This window comes from Orcinus orca, chromosome 1 (assembly GCF_937001465.1).
Source record: "Orcinus orca chromosome 1, mOrcOrc1.1, whole genome shotgun sequence".
Lineage (NCBI taxonomy): Eukaryota > Metazoa > Chordata > Mammalia > Artiodactyla > Delphinidae > Orcinus > Orcinus orca.
The window spans coordinates 169907445-169931036 of record NC_064559.1 but is presented as its reverse complement, the minus strand read 5'-3'; the positions used below and the strand labels follow the sequence as shown (position 1 = coordinate 169931036).

The 23592-nt window shown below is 40.5% G+C and overlaps 1 protein-coding gene across 2 annotated transcripts in view; it reads right to left on the bottom strand.

The window, feature by feature from the left end:
* Positions 1 to 607: 607 nt before the first annotated feature.
* LOC101276098 (calreticulin-like) overlaps positions 608 to 23592 on the bottom strand; it is a 29933-nt gene continuing 6948 nt past the window's right edge. For both annotated transcript variants that reach the window (XM_049700166.1, XM_049700174.1), the window contains 4 exons: positions 22582 to 22676; positions 21137 to 21346; positions 13355 to 13447; positions 608 to 8228 (listed from right to left, as the gene is read on the bottom strand). In XM_049700166.1, coding sequence (XP_049556123.1) covers positions 7938 to 8228; positions 13355 to 13447; positions 21137 to 21346; positions 22582 to 22676 — 689 coding nt within the window. In that variant the 3' untranslated portion in view covers positions 608 to 7937. The remainder of the gene's footprint in view (positions 8229 to 13354; positions 13448 to 21136; positions 21347 to 22581; positions 22677 to 23592) is intronic.

Sequence of the window (23592 nt, the reverse complement as noted above, 5' to 3'; positions counted from 1 at the left end):
ACTGCAAAAAATAAAAAATAAAAAATAAAAATAGTAAAAAAAAAAAAGACACATGAACCCCAGTGTTCATAGCAGCACAAATTACAATAGCCAAGACATGTTAGCAACCTAAATTGTCCATCAACAGATGAATAAAGAAGATGTTTTATATATATATATATATATATATATATATACATACATATATATGTATATATATAGTGGAATACTACTCAGCCATAAAAAGAATGAAATACTGTCATTTGCAGCAACGTGGATGGACTTAGAGATTACTATACTAAGTGAAGTAAGTCTGACAGACAAAGACAAATATTATGTGATACCATTTATATGTGGAATCCAAAATATGATACAAATGGAACTTATTTACAAAACAGAAACAGACTTGCAGACATAGAAAACAAACTTGTGGTTACCAAAGGGGATAGCAGCGGGGAGGGATAAATTAGGACTTTGGGATTAGCAGATACAAATTACTATAATACAAAATAGATAAACAACAAGTTCCTACTGTATAGCACAGGGAACTATATTCAATATCTTGTAATAAATTATAATGGAAAAGAATATGAAAAAGAATATACATGTATATATGTATAACTGAATCACTTTGCTGTACATCAGAAACTAATACAACATTGTAAATTAACTATACTTCAAAAAAAAAGTAGAAATGGAGGTTAAAAATAAAAGTGTGTAGCACATGGATGGTAGGATTAACTCTTGATATATAGCAATTATGTTAAGTGCAAATAAATTAACCTCACTAATTGGATTTTTTAAAAATATATCCAACAGTAAATTGGCTATCAAAGACACACTTAAAACATAAGGAGATGGAAAGACTAAAAATAAAAAGATGAAAAAAGATACACCAGGAAAATATGAACTGGGTTGTGACCATAGTATCTGTCAAAAAGGAATTTTAGTCTCAAATGATAAGAAGTGATAAAAAGTCATTACATAGTCATAAAAGAAGCAAACACATAAATGTAATAGGTAAAACACATAGATGCACCTAATTATACAGTCTTAAAATATAGACAACTTCAGGGAGAAATAGATAGAAGCATAATTGTAGTAGAAGATTTAATATCCCCCTCTCAGAAACTGATATATCAAGGCTTAAAGTATAATTACCATATTTCATCAATTCTATACCTCATACAAGACTGGCTTGAGAAGGATTAAAGATATAATAAATGTGAAAAATAAAATTATAAAAGAAAAACATAGGAGACTATTACAGTTTGTGACTGAGGAGAATGGAAAAGCAAAACCTATTATAAAAAGCACAAACTATAAGACAATAATATTGATGAATAATAAAGATTTCTATTCACCAAAAGACACTGTAGACAAAGTAACTAGATGAGAGAATGAGAAAAGATATATGAAATATTTAATACACAAAATCCTTGCAAATAAGTAAGAGGGTAGCAACCCCTAGAAAGAAAATAAGCAAAAAACATGAACCTAGAGGAAATCCCAAAATCAAGACATATGAAGAGATGCTCAAAAATATCAGTGAAATGTTAATTAAAACAGCAATGTACTATCGTTTTACATCTATTAAACTATAAAATTTTGATAATGCCAGCTGGTTGGGTTGTGGGGATGCTGAAACCCTTATATGTGGTGGTGGGAGTATGGACTGGTATAGCCTTATCGAAAGCAATCTGACATAAATTATGCAAATCAAGAACTCATATTCTATGAGCCCACAGTTGCACTCCTGGGATATATCCCAAAGAAATTCTTATGCAGACACAGAAACATATTCATTGCTGTGTTATTTATGATGGTGGAGACTTGAAGACAACCTGGTTGTCTATCACTGGGAGAGTAGACAGCTAAAATGTGGTAAATGTTCTGTCATTAAATATTATGCAGTAATCATCAGAAATGGATTAGATATACACACAGCAACAAGAATGCATTTTATTTTTTATTGACATATAGTTGGTTTACAATATTTTAATAGTTTCAGGTGTACAACATAGTGATTCAATAATTTTATACATTATACTCCATTTAAACTTATCACAAAATAATGGCTATATCACATCTTCTTTATCCATTTATTTGTTGATGGACACTTAGGTTCCTTCCATGTCTTGGCTATTATAAATAATGCTGCTGTGAACGTTGGGGTGCATGTATCTTTTTGAATTAGTGTTTTCATTTTCTTCAGATATATACTCAGGAGTGGAATTGATGGGTCATATGGAGTTCTACTTTTAGTTTTTGAGGACTGTCCATACTGTTTTCCATAGTGGCTACACCAATTTACATTCCCGCTAACAGTATACTAGGGTTCCTTTTTCTCCACATCCTTGCCAACATTTGTTATTTGTGCTCTTTTTGATGATAGTCATTCTGACAGGTGTGAGGTGATATCACATTGTGGTTTTGATGTGCATTTGTCTAATAATTAGCAATGTTGAGCATCTTTTCGTGTGCCTGTTAGAATCTGTATGTCTTTGGGAAAATGTCTATTCAGTTTTTCTGCCCATTTTTTAATTGAGTTGATTGTTTTTTTGATATTAAGTTGTATAAGCTGTTTATACGTTGTGGACATTAACCCCTTATAAGTCATATCATTTACAAATATTTTCTCCCATTCAGTAGGTTGCCTTCCATTTTGTCAATGGTTTCCTTTGCTGTGCAAAAGCTTTTAAGTTTAATTAGGTCCCATTTGTTTATTTTTGGTTTTGTTTCTTTTGCCTTGGGAGACAGATCCAAAAAATATTGCTATGATTAATGTCAAAGAGTGTTCTGCTCATGTTCTCTTCTAGGAGTTTTACAGTTTCTGGTCTCACATTAAAGTCTTTAATCCATTTTGAGTTTATTTTTGTACATGGTGTGAGAAAATGTCCTAATTTTGTTCTTTTACATGTAGCTGTCCAGTTTTCCCAGCACCACTTATTGAAGACTGTCTTTTCCCCATTATATATTCTTTCCTCCTTTGTTGTAAACTCACTGATCATAAATGTGTAGGTTATTTTTGGGCTCTCTATTCTGTTCCACTGGTCTATATGTCTGTTTGTTTTGTTTTGTTTTGTTTTTTGCCAGTACCATGTTGTTTTCATTACTGTAGCTTTGTAGTATAGTCTGAAGTCAGGGAGCATGAAACCTCCAGGTTTGTTCTTTTTTCTCAAGATTCCTTTGGCTATTTGGGGTCTTTTGTGGTTCCATATAAATTTTAGGATTGTTATAGTTCTGTGAAAAATATCACGGGTATTTTGATAGGGATTGCACTAAATCTGTAGATTTCTTTGAGTAGTGTGAACATTTTAACAATATTTAATTCTTCCAAGTCATGAAAACGGAGTATTTTCTATTTCTTTGTGTCATCATTCATTTCCTTCATCAAGATTTTATAGTTCCAGAGTATAGGTCTTTCAACTCCTTGGTTAAGTTTATTCTGCGGTATTTTATTCTTTTTGATACTGTTTTAAATGGAATTGTTTTCTTGCTTTCTCTTTCTGATAGTTCATTATTAGTGTATAGAAAAGCAACAGATTTCTGTACATTAGTCTTGTATCCTGCCACTTTACTTAACTCATTTATTAGTTCTAATAGTTTTTTGGTGGGGATTTAGGGTTTTCTATACACATAGTGTCATGTCATCTGCAAATAGTGACAGTTTTTCTTCTTCCCTTCCAATTTGAATGCCTTTTATTTATTTTTCTTTTCTGATTGCTATGGCTAGGACTTCCAATACTCTGTTAAAGAGAAGTGGCAAGAGTAGGCATCCTTGTCTAGTTCCTGATCTTAGAGGAAATGCTTTCAGCTTTTCACCATTAATATGTTAGCTGTGGGCTTATCATACATGGCCTTTATTATGTTGATATATATTCCCTCTATACCTACTCTGATGGTAGTCTTTATCATGAATGGATACTGAATTTTGTCAAATGCTTTTTCTGTGTCTATTGAGATGATCATGTGATTTTTATCCTTCCTTTTGTTAATGAAGTATATCACACTGATTGATATTGAACCATCCTTGCATCCTTGGAATAAATCCCACTCGATCATGGTGTATGATTCTTTTTATATATTGTAGAATTCGGTTTGCTAATATTTTGTTAAGGATTTTTGCATCTATATTCATCAGAGATGTTGGCCTGTAATTTTCTTTTTTTGTAGTGTCTTTGTCTGGTTTTGGTATCAGGGTAATGGTGGCCTTGTAGAATGAATTTGGCAGTGTTCCATCCTCTTCAACTTTTTGGAAGAGTTTGAGAAGGATAGATATTAGCTCTTCTTTATATGTTTGGTAGAATTTCCCTGTGAAGCCATTCTGTTCTGATTTTTGTTTGATGGGAGGTTTTTTTTTTAAATTACAAATTAAATTTCACTACAAGTGTTTGGTCTTTCATCAGATTGTCTATTTCTAACATGAATGCATTTTTAAAACAGTGCAGGGCTTCCCTGGTGGCGCAGTGGTTGAGAGTCCACCTGCCGATGCAGGGGACACGGGTTCGTGCCCTGGTCCGGGAAGATCCCACATGCCGTGGAGCGGCTGGGCCCGTGAGCCATGGCCACTGAGCCTGCGCGTCCGGAGCCTGTGCTCCGCAATGGGAGAGGCCACAACAGTGAGAGGCCTGCGTACCACAAAAAAACAAACAAACAAAAAAACAAACAAACAAACAAAAAAAACAGTGCATAGTGAAAAATATGAGGTAACAAGATGAGATTTAAACACTATACCATTTACATAAATTAAAAATACACCCAGGGCAAACAAAAATTCATATTTTGTAAGAACATATGCAAAAAACAGTTTTACATCAGATAGAACTTAGTTGCTTGTGTGGGGAAGGGAAAGGCAGTAAAAGAAAAAAAACGTATCAAATAAAATTTAAAAGTGATAATCACTGACCAAAGAGGATAAAGTGCCCTGTACTGAAGAGTGTGATTAACTAAATCATTTCAACCCAAAGTCAAACCAGTTAACCAATGAATAAACACAAAACTGGAAGAAAAGACAATAAATATTGCACAGATGTCTCTGGATTTGGGAATAATTAAAAATTTTTACTTTTTTCTTAATGTGTTTGTAGATATGAAGTTTTTTACATTGAACATCTGTTACTTTTGAAAATTAAACATATAAACAGAAGTTCAAAAGAAAAACTCAATCTGGAGGAGTATGGTTCAGTGGCAGAATGGTGGTATTCAAAAGACAAGTCCTAGCAGGAAACACAAAAATTTCAGTCTGTGTGCAGAATGGATGGAACTATGCATGAATTTTTTCTTGTTAAAATTACATTAATTTCTGAAATAATGTTTGTACAATCAATCAAAATAAAGGTAAAAAATTAACAAAGGTAAAGCAGCAACTTTAAAGAATATATTCAAATGGATTTTTTTTTTTTGGCCGCCCGGCGCAGCTTGCAGGATCTTAGTTCCCCGACCAGGGATTGAACCTGTGCCCTCAGCAGTGAAAGCTCAGAGTCCTTACCACTGGACTGCCAGGGAATTCCCTCAAATGGATCTTTATTGTTTACTACTCCCTCAGAATTCTGCATGAAAATCAGTATCTTTATCTGGTGATAATGAAAATATGTAACAACTGGTAGAACATATGCCTGACCAATCAGAGCAGACATTGGTAGTAAACAATGGTATCCCTAAAACATAGATTCCTCACACACCAGCCCTGCAGCCCCAAGACAGGGTTTAGACTCAGTACCTGAAGCCTTACTCTTTTTCACCATGAGAAGACTCTATGTTATAGAAACAGGTATAAAGGTGAAGAGTGCCAAGATATGCTACCCCAAAATATGCCACTCTGGCATAAGGGTTATTTTAAGCTAAAGGCACTTGAAAAACAGCAGATACAAAAGGGATACTTTGATCTCCCCTTTCCTCCTGAATACAGGAGGTAAAGCTCCCACGTAGGAGCTGCCCTCCACATACCAGGAGAAAAGAAACACTCATCAAGCTGAGAGCAAGAGAATTCTACACAAACTGACATTGTTAAAATAATTCTTATCTTCCTTTAGCCTCCCTGTACATTTTAGTTACTTTTCCACAATTGCCTCTCTTCGTTTAACCTAGTATTAAAGCATTTAGGTTTTGCCACTTCTTTGGGTCTTCATTTCCTTATGAGGGTTCCCGTGTCACATAAAACTTACATTGAATAAATTTGTATGTTTTTCTCCTGTGCATCTGTCTTACGTTACCTAAATTCTAAGGCCCAGCTGAAGACCCTAAGAGGGAAGAGGTAAAGTTTTGCCTCCCTGCAAAGGCAAGTTTTCCAAACCAGAACATTCCAAAGATTGTCAGGCCCAGACACTACAGCCAACTCCAACCTACGGGAAAGAAGGAAGAAGGAGTACTTGCTGCTTCTCCCTGACCTCACCACCCCACTCCTGTCATACAGGTGCCCTGCTCTTTGACTCTGAAATTTGGTTCACACATATCCTCCTCTGAAAGACAGACTCATGAATTCTTCAAGAGCTGGTTCAAAAGTTACTTCCTTCGTGAACTCTTCCCTGAAATCACCAGTCAGAGATTTGTTCATTCTTTTAACTAATATTTATTGAGCACCTATGATGTTCCAGACCTAAATTTGTAGCCCTGTGCTATAATATGATAATTGTGTCTGGGCTTGACTCTCCAGCTAGACTGGGATTAATTTTTGGTGTAGTCCTAGTAAAATAAAGGAAGGAAGAGTCAGCATTTAATCCTCACAGCTGAGTTTGCAAATGTGAAAAATGAGACACAGAAAAATGAGACACGGAAAATAACTCCCACAGGCAAGTTAGATTACTTGCCTAAGGTAATACAGCTGATAAGTAAGTAGGGCCAGGAATCAACCATGGTCGCCTTGAACACCTGGCAACCACATTAGCTTCTTATGAAAAGGCTGTCACACTTCATGCAGCTACTTGTTTGTATGTTTATTTTTTGAGAAAATTTTTAAAAGAGGAAAATTACTTTATGATTATTTTTGTTAAAAGGGTATTTTTTCCATGTGAGACTTGCCTACTATCTGTACTCAGTCGTAATAGATATTTACTCACTCATTCAACAAACAGCCTAATGCAATGGAAGGATAATCTTTGGAACCAGACAAACTTGAGTTAAGATACGTGTCCCTCCCCTTACTGGTTATTTGACCCTGAGCAAGTGACTTGCCTCCTTTTAGCAGTTTCTGCATCTGTAAAAGGAAGATAATAATGGTATCCTCTACAATGGCTGTTCTGAGGATTAAATGAGCACATTGCAGTAGTTGCTCAAATTTATAGGAAAGTGCTTTGTGATCTGTAAAGAGCTATGTGAATGCATATAATAATATAGTGAGCCAATGGTACAGAAAGGATAACTATAAAACCAGCAAACCTGCAAACAAGTAATAATTAATTTAAAATTACTGCACAAAACAGCAGAGAAGCAAAAGGAGTTTCACAAAGTATCTTTGTTTATGTTAGGAGGAAGTCTGATTTTGTTTTTAAGTGCTTGATACACCTGCAAGAGAAAACATCAAGCATCATCGCCCACAAATACAGCTATCAGAACTGCTCAGTAAATACTAAATAATACAGATTTACATCTGTAATAACATCACTGGATATACTGGAATAAGTTGAAAGTGAGGCTCAGGTTTATACAGAGGCTTTTTTACTGTCAATTATTTTATAAATACCATGATAATGGTAAGTAGTAATAGCTACTATTTGTTGACTGTCTTTTTATATCAGGCACTTTGCACACATATCTAATTTAATCCTTACAGCAGCCTCATGAAACAGGAATTATCACTCCCTTTCCATTGACAAGAGAAGCCTCAAGAAGTGATGGGACTTTCCCAAGGTCATACAGAGCAAAGGAGATGGGATATAGAAATCCAAATTCAATGTTCATTCAGAGAAAGCAAGTAATTTTGCTCCCCAGACTTTGCCAAACCATGAACATTCTACCTTTTAAGCAACATCATTTGCCTCTGAGTAGTAACCACTTGTTACCCAGTTATAGTTCATCCTCTGATCAACATGGACTTCTACATTTTTACCCAGAAATGCTCTTTCATCATCATCTTCCTTCAGCTGCCTGTAATTTCCTGGGTCCTCAGCAGAATCCTCTTCACTTCCCTCTTCAATTCCCCAGATGTCATCTTCCCTTTCTTCCTCCTTTTCCTTTTTCTTCTTGGCCTCTTTTTCCTGTTTTCTTTTTTCCATTTCTTTGTACAGTTCTCTCCATTGCTTCTCTATGTCCTGTTTAGAGTGTGGAATTTCAAAATAATTTACAGATGGTATAAACAAAGATAACTCACTTTAGAAATGTCTGGCATCTTCCCACACTCTTAAAGATTTCTGGTATGGTGTTTATTTACCTATAAATTTTCAGTATGTGTGGGGTGGAGAGAAGTGTGTGTGTGTGTGCATGCGTGTGTAATTTGTTCATAAATAAAATTGGTTCAGATTCAACAAACATCTACTGAATGCCTACAGTATTGCTAAGCATGGTATGAGACAGTCTACACACATTATTTGTATTCCTTACAGCAGTGTATGAGGTGTTACTGCTCCCACCTTCTAGATGAGGAATACGAGATTCAGACTGATTAAATCAGTTCCCCAAGCTATATAGCTAGTGAGTGGTAGAACTAGAATTAGAAACCAGGTTTTCTGGTTCCAAGTCTGGTCCTCTTTCTGCTATATCACAGTAAAACAACCTTTATGGAACTCTTTGAATTTGCTTTTGAACTGTAGCCAGTACAAGTTTGCAGTCAGAAACGGGACTTCTGAGTTCTCTAATGTGTTCATCCAGGTGCTAGAATTTGATCCTTAGAGCTGTCTTCATAAATTTTACTACTCAGAGGGGCCTTAAAGAAAGGACACAGTCCTTGGGACTTCCCTGGTGACACAGTGGTTAAGAATCCGCCTGCCAATGCAGGGGACATGGGTTCGAGCCCTAGTCCGGGAAGATCCCACATGACGTGGAGCAAATAAGCCTGTGCGCCACAACTACTGATCTTGCGCTTTAGAGCCCACAAGCCACAACTACTGAGACCTTGTGCCACAACTACTGAAGCCCACGTGCCTGGACCCCATGCTCTGCAACAAGAGAAGGCACTGCAATGAGAAGCCCGCGCACCACAATGAAGGGTATCCCCCACTCGCCGCAGCTAGAGAAAGCCCACGTGCAGCAACGAAGAACCAACGCAGCCAAGAATTAAAAAAAAAAAAAAAAAAAAGACACAGTCTAAACTCCTCTAGGGCTTTAATCCTCACCTAGAGAATCTGGTGGTCTTCTACCCAGACCTGGGGGACAAAGCTAGATTGAGAACCTGCATGCCCAGTAGGATAGGGCCTTCGACAATCCTAGTGGGAGCAAGTGCTTGACATCTTGTTGTGTTTCCCACGTTATTCCCACATTCTCTCTTTCAATCAGGCCTTCATTTTCTTATGCCTGGAAAGCACTGGCTACACTTAATGTCTCTATTTCTTCACTTCCCTCTCACTGCTCTACTCACTGATCTGTTCCCAACCTCCGATCCTTACCAAAACAGTTCTTGCCAAAGGCAACAAAAGACCAACTCTACCAACTCCTCAAGCCCACCTGCACCTATAACAACTTGTTAAACCATTTCCTTTTCATTAGACCTCAACCAACTCATATCTTCCCTTTCCTGCTTTCTTTATTTTTATGTGATTACTCTCTTGCAAACATCCTCAACTCCTTTGCCCTTCCCTCCCTTAGTTGGGCAAATCTTCAAATCTGGTTAAATCCAACTTGCCAGGCCTGCACCTAAGCAGAGAAAATGGCTAGAGAAAATAGTAAAAACAGATTGTTCTCATTTTAAACTCATTAAAACTAAACTCAAAAATTAACTATAGTCCAATATAAAAAAAATTTTTTAAATGCCAAGACATTTGACAATTAAAAAAAAAAAAACCAAAAACTAAACTCAAGTGAGCCCTTAATGCTAACTGATGAGCCTACTATATTTCTGTGGTTGGTTCACCCTCCTTCTCCTTTTCCCCTGGAGCAATGTTGGGCTAGCAAGACTTTCTCAGAGCTGCACTGCACTTGACTATAATTCCTACCCAAGTCTCCTTTTCCTCTCTCCTTTCACAGGTGCCTATTCCTGCACCCTCTACCCTTCATCTTTCCCAGGCATTATCCCCAATAAATCGCCTACATTTCTAACACCATCTTGGTGTCTGCTTCCCAGAGAATACAACTACATATACTCCCACCACCAAATCTACCCACCTGCCTGTATTTATTCTTATATAGTCATTCTTTATTCCTGTGATTATGGATAAAATATCCATATTCCTATGGAAAGCCAACCCGTCTTCTTGGGCACTAGATGTCATCCACTCTCATATTCTCAAAAACAGTGTTCTAGAAATTCTCCTCTTTCTCTCCTATATTGTTTTTTCTCTTTATTGTATCATTCCCATTAACATACAAGCAGGCAGGAAGATCTACTGTATATAAAAAAAATTCTTGACCAACATTTCCCTTTACCTATCACCCTATTCTCTCTACACTTATTACAGCAAAACTCCACAAAAGACTAGCTTATACTTGCTGTCTCTAGTTTTTCTCCTTCCATTCTTTCTTGGACCCATTTTTTCCCCCTATACGTCTCACTGAAACTGCTCTTGTCAGAGTCACCAATGAACACCATGTTATTAAATTCAGTGGTCCATTCTCAGTCCTCATCTTTCTTGATCATTCAATACAATTGATCACTCCTTTTCCCCTTAAAATACTTTCTTCACTTGGCCTACAGGATAATGTCCTGGTTCTCTTCCTACCTCGCCGGCTACCCTTTCTGTTTTGTTTGCTGGTTCCACTTTATCTCCCTGATCTCTAACTATTGGGGTGCCCCAAAGCTCATCCTCAATAACTCCATCCTTCTGGTCATTGGGGTCAAAAACCTTGGAGCCATCACTCTTTACTCCAACCCATATTTTGTATCTAATCCATCACTCTTGTGAGTTTAACCTTCAAAATGGATCTAGAATCTGAGCATTCCTCTACCTCCACCACTACCACTCGCTTCTGCCTTTGTTCCCCTATAGTCCTTTTTCATTCGTATAGACTTTTGCAATGCAGCAGCCAGAGTAACATCTTAATCTATGAGCCAGTTCATATCACTCCTTTGCTAAAAATGGCTCCAATGGCTCCCCATTTTACTCAGGGAAGTGGCCCCAACTACTCTCATTCTTTCTCACTCAGCTCTAGTCACACTGTACTTCTTACTTTTTCTTAGACAAGCAAGTTATGCTTCTACTTCAGGGACTTTGCATTTGCTATTCTCTCTATCAGAAGGCTCTTCTTCCCAAACATCTGCGTGGTTTGCTCCTTACTTCCTCCAAGTCTCTTAAATGTTGTTTACTCAACAAAGCCTCTCCTGACCAAAGAGCAAAACCCCCATGATGACAGCCCTCTCTATTGCTTTATTGTTCTCTGTAGTTTATCTCACCATCTCATACATATATATTTACTTCTTTATATGTTTCTTGTTGGGCTCCCCTAACTGAATGTAAGCCCCATGAGGGCAGAAACTTCTCTGCTTTATTTCACTGGTATATCTCCAACAACTACAACAGTGCTTTGAACAAGCACTCAACAAATATTTGCCAAGTGAATATATAGGTTAATAATAATAAGTACCATGTATTGAGCACTTACTATATGCCAGGAACTTAAAAGATAATTGGTATCATCATTCCCAATTTATAGATGAGGAGACTGAAGATCAGAGAGGTTAAACAACTTGACCAAGGTTGTACAGCTAGTAAGTAATGGAGCCTGGATTTGAACCTAAGCAATCTAGCTCTAAAACTCATGCTCTTGACCAATATGTAATATTTCCTCAATAAAACAATATTAGAGGACTTCCCTGGTGGCATAGAGGTTAAGAATCTGCCTGCCAATGCAGGGAACACGGGTTCGATCCCTGGTCCAGGAAGATCCCACATGACGCAGAGCAACTAAGCCTGCGCGCCACAGCTACTGAGCCTGCACTCTAGAGTCCACGAGCCACAACTACTGAGCCCGTGTGCCACAACTATTGAAGGCCGCACGCCTAGAGCCTGTGCTCCGCAACAAGAGAAGCCACCGCAGTGAGAAGCACGTGCACTGCAACAAAGAGCAGCCCCCGCTCGCCGCAACTAGAGAAAGCCCACGCGCAGCAACGAAGACCCGACGCAGACAAAAATAAATAAAATAAAATAAATAAATTTATTTTAAAAATAACAGTATTAGATGATAACCTCAGAGTAAAAACAAAACAAAACCAGACTCAGAAGTGTAAAAAGTCTAATTTTTATTTTTTCCATGATGACTGTGTCAATGCTTCTTTGAAAATGGTAAGTATCAAAGTTCTCTCAAAAATTTCTTTTTTGGGACTTCCCTGGTGGCACAGTGGTTAAGAATCCACCTACCAATGCAGGGGACATGGGTTCGAGCCCTGGCCTGGGAAGATCCCATATGCCACAGAGCAACTAAGCCCGTGCGCCACAACTACTGAGCCTGCGCTCTAGAGCCTGCAAGCCACAACTACTGAAACCCGCGCGCCTGGAGCCTGTGCTCCTCAACAAGAGAAGCCACCGCAATGAGAAGCCCGAGCACCGCAACAAAGAGTAGCCCCCCTGACTCGCCGCAACTAGAGAAAGCCCACGCACAGCAAAGAAGACCCAACACAACCAAAAATATAAACAAATAAATAAATAAATTTCTTTTTAATGCCTGTGCTTTGCTGGTGCTCTAACCATGAGCCTTGTCTGCCTTTTGGGTAATCAAGCATTGGCCACAAACCTGCTTGAATGGCCCAGAACCAGGAGGTCTGGGTGAAGGGTGGCACCAAGAAGAAGCCATTGTCCTAAGTATCACTCCACCCGTAAAATAGTTCTAGGAGAGCAGGGAAACTGGTAAACAGCACTAACATCTTGCTTCCTTCTCCAAGTCATCCATCAGAAATGGGTTCAGTGGCTCCCTTCTAGATCACCACACTGTGAGCAGGGCGTGTGACACAGAAGGAGTGTGCATTCTAACTCAACAAGTTAAAGGCTGCATGTGACCTTGTACAGTTTATCTATACTCTATGAATCTCAATTCCTACATCTGAAAAACGGGAATAACAATACCTGTCTTGCTGGTTTGTTTTAAGGGCTTAGTGGGAAGACTTTTGGAAAGTGGTCATAGAGTCAAGTACAAGGTCGTAGATGTCCAATGAATACAAGTTCTTTACCCTGCCTCTCAGGGCCATTTAACCAGCAAATGAGACAATGACCGTGAGACTGATTTTTTAAATGCAGAGAACAGTGCACAACTGAAGAGTCAGACACCTGGAAATCCAAGGGAGGGAAAATCTTACTTTTCTTATTCCCCAGGTCTTATTTCCAGCCTCTTCTGCAAACTCTTCATTATTTGTAAGAAGGAAATTATCAAAGATGCAGCCTGATTTCACCTGTTGAAATGAAAACAATGGGATTATTAGAACTAGGTCAAAAGGCTTTAAAAAATCAACTGGAAGCTTTGCTAATGCAGATTCCCAGGCCACGGACCAGAGATTTTAATCAATAACTGAGGTGGAGTGAGGGAATACAAAGATGATTAAGAGCACAGAGGGTCCAGAATGCTGTACCACCTTAGCTGATCTGCTCTAGAAAGAAGTTACGTTACTGTTTCCCAAGGTTCTGTGTTCTCCAAGCCTGTGACCACTCTTTCAGAGGATTGTGAAGAAATTTTCATCATTCTGCTAGGCTCCAAATTGCTGTCCAGTGGCTCTTGCCCCAGCTCAGATTGATAGTCTCTGCTGCCACTTATAGATGTCCTTTTTAAGGTTCTCTCCTCAATATAATCAGAAAAAAATAAAAGAATACGGGCAAAAGAAAAGGTTCAACAAGAAGGGCAAGCATAATTTAGATTCTCCACCATATTTCTCTATTTTCTTAAAATAACATATTTAATATTACAATTAAAGAAAAGGATGAATCAAGTCAACGGTATACAATAATTTCAGTGTTTATTAATGATAAAGGAACAAAATAGAAAAAGCAGCAGTCATGGAGTCAGACAGACCAGCTCAACCACATACTAGCTGTGTGACTTTGGGGAAGTTACTCAACTCCTCTGAGCCTATTCCCTCATAAGTGAAGTATTAAAACTAACTCACTTGAAGTGTTGTCATGAGCATTAGAAATAATATATGTAAAGCACAGTGTCTAGCAGATAACAGTCATTCGATAAATGATAATAGTTATTATCATAACTTTTCATTATCTGGATATGTTTCAAAAGAAACAAAAGGAGAGTCATTCTGGATTTTTTTGCTTTAGCATTATATGTTAAATAAATCAGCAAGTTAATTGCTGTGAGAGCCGTTGTGTGACCACGAGAAAGTTTGCAGCATGAGTTATCATGTGTCCTTCCTCTAGGGTTTGAAAAATGTTTCGTTTTGTTTTGCTTTTTTTAAATAAGAAAGACTTTTATTTGGCTTACATCATCCCCCCAACCCTGCCTTCAGCAGAAAAATAAATGACAAAATAGCCACTTTGAATAAAGATCGTTAATTTCCTCTGAGCCATTTAAAAAATTGGTTTTAATAATTCCTTATGCAACTTTACGATTTTTTTCTTTGGGATTTTTTTTTCTTTTTGTGAGTTGGGATTTATTTTTTGTTTTGTTTTTTTTCTTTTTGAGCTGTCAGCAGTCTTGGTCAGGGAACCGCTCATTTTTTGGCTCTTCCATTTTTTCTACTCGCAGGAGAAATGTTTCCAATCTCCCCTGTTCTCTTTGGTGCTCACTTACCGCCATCCCCCCTACACTAAACTCCTGGCTCTGCCTCCAACTGAGAATCAGGACATGAGGGCCAGTCCTGCTTCCTACAACTCACTAGTGGAGGGACCTTGGTTTACTCATATCTCTTCTGTGCCTCCATGTTTTTATCTGGAAAATGGAAGAAAATATAATTTCCCTGCTTTCTTCTTACAGTTCTCAGGAGAAAAGAATATGTGAGAAAGAGCTTTGTGAGACTGTAAAGCCTAAAAAGTTAATTCACTGAAAGTTACCTGGTTTCCTGTGATGTCCCACTTGAATCATAAAATGGAAAGAGTATAGGTTTGGGCACTTACTAGCTATGGGATCTTGACAAGTCAAGTCACCTTTCTAAGCCCTCCACTTCCTGGTCAGTAAAACGGAGATGATAAGCCCTACCCTCCAGCCCCACAGGTCTGTGACACAGACCATATGACCTAAGGAATGTCAATTGCTTTGCATTATGGTTGTTAGGCTATATTCATTGCATTTTGTGTCACTACTCCTTCAAAGATCATAAGGAGTCCCAAAGCTAAGAGAAAGAATTTTCTTGTTCACTGCCATCTCCTCCTAGCCTCTGTCCTGATGAAAGAATGCAGTATCTTCTGCCTAAGGAAAAAAAAAGGAAAGAAAAGAAAAGGGACTGTGTGTGGGAGTGTAGGAACAGAGGACAGGATGGGTCAGGGACTAAGCAGGAAGATTAAGCAGCTTACTAGGCTAGGACCTGATGCAGAGGGCGATGGACTCACAGAGCATCTGGAACCCTGGGTTGGTGCAGGGCAGGTGAGAGAATTCCAGCCCATCTCTATGCTGAGAGTCTCTAGGCTTTTCCAGTGAGGTGCAGGGGCCCTGTGATAAACTGGATGTGTTGGTTTGGCTGAGTGGGTAGGGTGGAGTAGGACTTGGGAGTGCCAGACCCAACTAGAACTTAAAAGGAAAGGATGCCTGCAAGGGTGATGTCAGCATTGTACAGAACTGTATCACAAGACAAAAAAAAAAAAAAAAAAGAGATAATGCTGGAGTTTCAGAAATGTAGTCTCTCAGGATTTGTCCCAGACCTGCTGGATCAGAATCTGCATTTTATTAAGATCTGAGTGATTCATACGCATGTTAAAGTTTGAGAAACACTCCTTCAGCATGGTTTAAATTCTCAAATAGAAAGGTTTGCCTACTTGAGGAGGAAGATAGAACTCAGAGCAATTACTGTCAAATAATTTTTAAATTTTGTATATGAACAAAGAAACTGTTTAAAGTGTGTGCCTTAATGTTTTCAGTGGAAAAAAAAAAACCCAATGCATTTTAAGGAAACAATCAGATTAGGCATATTAATATGACCACATATTTTTTCAAGATGTAGAAAGTTCCTATTATTTATTAAAAAGGGACAACTGAAAAAAAAAGAGATAACAATGGGAATTTGTACAAACTGTATCCACATTCTTCAGAGAAAAAAGGAACAAAAGAAGGACATATGTCTCTCTTCTTCCTTCTCTCCTGAACCCCTACTATGCACATGGTAATTTACATACATCATCTCCTTACACTTGTGTGCTGGCCTCACTGAGCCAGGAAAACAAGAAAGTCAAAATAAATAAATAAACCAAGAAAGCTTCAAATTGGGAGTGTCTGTTCAAGAGACCTTTAGCAGCCTTGAACTGTAGAAATCACTGGTCAGAGACAGAGATTTCACTGGCTGTAGAACATTCCAGGATACACCCAAGGACAAGTGGCTGCAGTTTCTAGAGACTCTATTGTACGGTGGGTGTAATCAATAAACAAGGACTTTACGGGCTGACAGACCTTTGAATCCTGTCTCTCCCATGCACTAGCTGTGTGCTCTTGGGCACATCATGTGACATTTCTGATTCTCAATTCTCTCAAACATAATACAGGGTAATAATAAGGGATATTAATGCTCACTTCCCCTTCCTCTCCAAGGGAATTCCAACACTATGTATTGATAGGTTGCAGTTTCCAAGAGGTCTCCTGGGCTAAAGCTTTCACTCTGAGGCAGGCACTTGAGGTGCTCTCTTTCTCCTGATCTGGGAGAGAATACTCGCATTTTCAACATCAGGTCTCATTGGAAGAAAACAACTCTGTGAAGGCCTGAGTACCTGAGCCCTCCTCTCTTCCTTCAAATCAGAGCCAGGAAAGGTAACTGGCAGAGAAGAGGGAGGCTAGGTCAGGATTTGTCATCATGGCTGGGACAATCAGTCCCAACATCTATCTGGGGATTTTAATATTTCAAAGATTTACCACATCTCTGATTCCCTTTTATTTCCAGAACTACCCCAAGATTTACATAGGACCAGACTAGCAGTATAAAGTATTGGAACACTGAATCTAGCCTCAGAAAGGCCTGCATTCAAATTCCAGCTTTTCTGCTTACCAGATGTGTCTTCAGGCAAGTTAGCTAACTTTGCTGAACGTCAGTTTTCACATTTAGAAGTAGGAGATTTCATAGTGAGAGTTAAATGGCACTTGCAAAGTCTCTGAAATAGTGCTCGGTACATGGTAGAGACTCAATAAATTTTAGCTATTGTAATTATTAGGATGAATATAATTAATCTCATTTTAAAGAGGAACAGTTTGAGGTTTAGAAAGGTCAAGACTCACTCAAGTTTTGTAATTTCCAGCCTGGAGCTCTTTCTACTTTGTGGAACCTTTAGAGGGACTGTTCTTCCCTGGCTCTGAGCCCAGAGAGATTTACCCGCCAAAGGTCCAGGCCAAGGACACTAATGTTATAATAGTGACAAATGGTTGGGTCGGGCTTATATTCAGGGTTGTCTATTTCTGGATGAATCCACTCCCCCTGGTAACTGAGATTGTGAATGATCCGAGGTTTACATTGTCCCTAAGCAAAGCACCAAAGAGTGAACATGGCATTAGTATTTTTCCATTCTTCTCATGCAATCAGAAAGATTAATCAATTAGGCATAAGGATTCAGAGCAGGATTCCTTGAGCTTCTCTCCCTTTCTTTGAGCTAATGCACAAGACTCTTCCAGGTTCCCCTTTCTTTTTTTTTTTTAAAGAAGATGTTGGGAGTAGGAGTTTATTAATTAATTAATTAATTTTTGCTGTGTTGGGTCTTTGTTTCTGTGCGAGGGCTTTCTCTAGTTGTGGCAAGCGGGGTCCACTCTTCATCGCAGTGCGCGGGCCTCTCACTAACGCGGCCTCTCTTGTTGCGGAGCACAGGCTCCAGACACGCAGGCTCAGTAGTTGTGGCTCATGGGCCCAGCCGCTCCGCAGCATGTGGGATCCTCCCAGACCAGGGCTCGAACCCGTGTCCCCTGCATTAGCAGGCAGATTCTCAACCACTGAGCCACCAGGGAAGCCCCCAGGTTCCCCCTTTTTACCCAGAGGGCTATGAACAAGGTAGCAGAGACCCATTCTGAGCCTGGTCCCAGCTCTCTGCATAAGTTTGTTCATGATGTTAAGAAAATGTAGCTTCACAGGGAACCACCATCTAAGGACTCTGGACTTGGGGCCATTCCTTCCTGGTGTGCAGTGTAGGAAACTGTGACCAAATAAAACAATGTTTGTTTCAGTCAGTATTATCTCTGGAGCATTTGATAGTTGATTCCTTTAGTTCCCTCTCATTTCTGACATGAGGTCAGGACTTAGCCCTTAAAAAGAAGTTCCCCCACCCTCCCCCAACATGCCTGGCTCATTCATGTCCTACCCTTCCCCTTTCTGGACCACTTCTGAGACTTCCGGTTCCTGACCCCAGACCCATTTCCTGTTTTGATCATGTTCCTTTGACTGATTTCCACCACTCCGGACAAATCCCTTGCCTAGGGCTCCCTGGACCTCTGCCTCCCAGCATCAACCTTGACCACCTTCTCCCAGATAGGCACAGCCCTGAGAACACGGCCCAAATGAGGCTACAGTCTTATGGAGAAGGGGAAAGGAGGAAGATGACCACAGGATCTCAGAGTTTCTGTTCTATAGATTAAAATTTACATCTCTTCTCTCTTATTTCTCATACCGATTGGCAGGAGAGACCCCCTCACCTTATACTTCAGGTTTGGTATCAGGGGCCCTTCCCACCCCCATTCATTGCCTCATTCCAGTCGTCTGGCTTCCGGGTCTGGGATGTATTCGAAGTCTTCCCAGTCCTAAAACAAAATGTTCCTCCATGAGTGCAGATGGGTGGGCCGGTATGAAACTGGGGTACAGAGTACAGTAGGGTTGGACCTGGCGCCCTACCCCTGCCGCTCTCCTGTCCTCACTCCTATGAAAGCCCAGCAGGGCTCTGCAAACAAATCCAAAACATACAGCAGAGAAAAAGCCTTTAAGCAACTCCAGTGCCTCCTCATATTCTCTATCCTTCTGACCTTGACTACTTTAATCGCAAATAAGATGGGAATTTCCCTTATCCTTGCCCTCTCCGTTCCCCAGTTATGTGCCCCGATTGTCAGAACAAGTCTTCTAGCCTGTGTCCCTCTTCCTGAAGGCCTCTCTTAGTGACCTGCATTGTACCCCAGCATGTTCCCAGATCTGTATCAGTCCTCCCTTGTACCCCAGGTCCCTTCTATTTCCTAAGACAGAGCTCCAAGTCATGGCCTGTCCTAATGTTCATATTTCTTCTGCTCTGGAGCCTCCAAAGTTTTGCTCTATCTACCTGGCAGTTCACCTTGGTGCTGACCACTTCCCAGACTTACTAAAGGCTTTGCTGCCAAGCCCACTAGACTCACAGTCATTCAGTAGCATGAAGTTCCCTAGTTCCTGGGATGCCTCAGCTGTTTTGTGGTTCCTGAGACATTAACAGTCAGCATCCTCTCCTGGGGGCTATAGAATTGATAGAGCCCAGCCGATCTAAGTAGTCTCCACCTTCTCCGGGTCTACTCAACAGGTAGCATAGAGGCCTGGAGCCTCTCCCCTCTCCCCCAGGCCTTGATCCAACCCTGACTACATCAGGTGCATGGTCCACACCAGGAGGGAGAGTCTATGGTTAGTCTTGCTGCCCTGAGCCTGCCTGCTGGGTCTGGAAGTAAACTAGTCCCTAATTCTCCCAGGGTGCTGAAGATCCAGACACTGCTTGATCATCTGCCTTAATTCTCTGACTACACCTCCCTCCCCCTGGGTTTGGAGCCCATTGAATCTCCCTACACATGGCTGAGCCACTGCCCACCTCTCTACAGGCCTCTCCTTACAGAATGGATTCCAGTTGCTGGGTGCCATGCTGCTCCTTGCTGAACCCTGAGCATCTCCTCTGCATGAGGGTGAATCTGCTCTGACCTCAGGAGCAGCAGCCCAGCAGGTGAGGCCCTCCATGACCTGGCTCCAACAGACCATTCCAACTCATCTTCCATCACTCTCCACCTTGAACTTTATGCTCCTAAAATACTAAACTGCTGCTTGCAGTTCTTTACATAACCATGTTACTTTCCACTTGACTGATGTGCCTTCACTCCTGCTGTTCTCAGGGTCTGGAATATTTTTCCTCCAACTCAATTTCCCTTGCTGTAATGAATGTACTGTTTGACATTCAGTACATGATTAACACATAAATGCCATGTATTAAGAACTTATTATGTACCAGGCATTAATTAGCTCATTTAATCATCACAACAACCTTCACATATAGGTATTATAATAATCCCTGTTTGTGAAATTTCACAGCAGTTATATTCCTTGCCCAAGGTCTAACTGCTTATAGGTGGGGTTTCGCAGTTAGTAAATGGTGGAGCTCGGATATAAACCATATATGTCTGACACCAAAGTCTATTTTTCCAATCCCTAGGTTAACCAAATCACTGAAGCATACCTCCTCCTTCCCAGAACACCACCTGCACCCCAACTCAGCCTGAGTTAGGAGCCTGTTTGGGGCTCCCACAGGATTTGGCTTTCCTGACTCTCACCATTAATTATACAGTGTGACCTGCATCTATGTACTTGTCTGTATCCCTCACTAGATTCTGAGTCCCAGGAGGATTCTCAGTCCCTGGATTGTTCTATTCACAGTTGTATCCAGTACAGCTTTCCAGTGAGTGATAATGAATCAGTGAGTATGTTCCACATGTTTCCCATATCAATAACTTTGGAATCAAAGAGATTCAGGTTCAAATGTTGGTTCTAATGTATGTGTGCCTGGGCAAGTCACTTCATTTTTAAGCATCACTTTCCTTGTCCTCATAGAGGCTGCTAGCAGGGGCAGTAAATCCTCAATAAACGTGAGGTGCTTCCCTCTTCCCTCCATGCCTCTCTGGATACCAATATTTAGCTGGACACCTCCTTGAGGGAAAGATGCTCCCCGTTTCTGCTCCATTGTTCCTAGCTTCCTTTGCCCATCCCCACAGCTAAGATCCCCTCCTGCTTCCCATCGAAACACCTCACCTCAGGTTTCTTATCTTCAGGATCCTCTGTTTGTAGGCGTTCATCCCATTTCCTTGGTTTCCGGGTATAGGGGGCTTTTATCTTCCTGGGAGGCAAGAAGTCCCAGTCGTCCTCCAGGTCCCCAGCTGCTACTTGCTGGTTGTCAATTTTGACCTCATAAGTAGCATTGGGGCGAATGATCAGAGTGTACAGGTGAGTGTCTTTATTGATCTAGAAAGGGAACGAGGAATATTTCAGTCCCCTGTTGGACCTCAAGCATTAAAATCACCATCTAAAATAGGCCCTCAGTTCCTGAATGCCACTTCCCACATAGTCACAAACACACTTTACCACATCCCTCATCCCATTTCTCTGGTTAACCCAAAAGAGACTTTGGGTCTCATTCTCCTGAGTACACACTCCTCTGGTCTCCCCTAGTTCCCATCCTTCCCTTCATCACAGCTCTGGTCATTCTTTGATCTTGTCTGTTTTTCTGTCTGTCCCACTAGACTCTGAGCTTCTCAAATGCAGGGGTCGTTTCTGACTCATCTGTTGTATCTGCAGGTCCCAGCACAATGCCTACCCTGAGCGGGATCCCAGGGAGTCCCTGTATGCACAGTCCTGCTAGGGAAGGACTTTGCCCCAAACACAAGTTCTCCAATGACCCAGGACCTAGGGTCTTCTCTAGACTCAGTCTCTGCCTCTCCCCTGTGCTCTACTTGTGCCAAACTTCTTGCGGTGCTACTCTTTCTCAAGTCTCCTTGACTTTTCTCATGTGATTACCTCTTCTAGTAGCTCAATCCTCCCTAAAATTGTCACCTTCCTTTACAAGACCAATTCATGCTCATCATTCAAAACTCAGCACAGTAGAAACCTTCTTTGTGCTTCTCTGAAGCATTTCCTAAGGCACCAGGTTGGGGTCTCCTCTGTGCTCTCACAGACCCCAATCAGACTAGGTAGTCATTCTCCTTTGCTTGACTCTTACCTTTACTGGACTCTGAGTTTTGAGAGATTAGAAGCCATGCCTGGCTCACTCTATCCCCAGCCCAAGGCCCAGCACAGAGATGGCATTCAGTGATTTCCTGTTGAGTGGCTGATGAAATCCAACTATTATCCTCCAGCCAACCTAGATCTCTCTAACCCTGATGTTACTAAGGTAAACTCACCACCCATTTCTAAGTCCAGCACTCCCCACCTCCCCCGTCTCTTCCAATATCTAGCAGTGGGGAAGTGGGCCATGGCAAGCATTGTTCCAAGAGATAAGCTTACATGACTTCCTAGGCTTTCAGACCAACTGCTCCTATGTGAAATCCTGTAATTTACAGCACTTCTCTGGGTCTATTTTCTAATCTGCAAAATGGAGATGATAGTACTTAATTTACAGGGGTGTTGTAAGGATTAAATGAGATAACAAATGCAAAATGGTTATCCTTCCCCCTAGGCTGAAGACCAGCCCTCACACTCACCCTGGGCTTGATGGTCTTGTTGTTCTCATGGTATCTCCCTTGATAATGAGGGATGACTTGTACTTTGTTGTTGCCAAAGCCACAGATGTCAGGACCTGGAAATTAAATCTCAGTACATGAATTTACATCACTTTTAGGCAGTTTGCCTGTTTTGTGGCTAAGACAGACATAGCAGGAAAGAGATAGCACACACAAATTTAGGATTATTTGAGGATAATTTAATAAAGGGACTATTTTAATTCTTTGTTTTGTTTTGGGTTTTTTCTGTTTTTGTTCTTTGTTTGTTTGTTTTTGTTTTTGTTTTTGGCCACACCATGAGGCATTCGAGATCTTAGTTCCCCAATGAGGGATCGAACCTGCGTAAAGGGACGGTTGTAAATGGTGGGGGCAGGACATTGAGAAAATATAAGAAATAATGCTATGCTCCAGGCTATTCCCACCCCTAAGCTTGAAGGGGCTAGGAGAAGGGGCAGTTACCAAAGCCCAGAAAAAAAAGGAGTTCAGTAGAGAGGACAGCCAGGAGATAAGCTGTGACCTTCAGTCAAGGGACACAACTCTCCTCCCTCCCTGTGATCTTCTGCCAGAATTCCATTGACCAAACCCAACTGGAAGCCCCTCCTGTGCCAGGCACTTAATACCACATCATTTAATTCTCACAAGGAAGTATTACTATCTCCACTTTTAGTTGGGAAAATTGTGGCCCAGAAAAGTTAAGCAACTTGCAGAAGTTCAAACAGCTAATAAGTAGCATTGCTGGGCTTTAAACCCAAGCCTAACTAGAAACAGAGCCCGGGGCTCTTCCTGCTTTGTGAAAGCTTTAGAGGAAACTGTTGATTTGTGAGTCCAGAGAGCTTAACCTGGAAAAGGCCCAAGAATACGGTTTTTTTTTTAAATATAAATTTAGTTATTTATTTATTTTTATTTATTTTTGGCTGCATTGGGTCTTCGTTGCTGCACGCGGGCTTTCTCTAGTTGCAGCGATGGGGGCTACTCTTCATTGCAGTGCGCGGG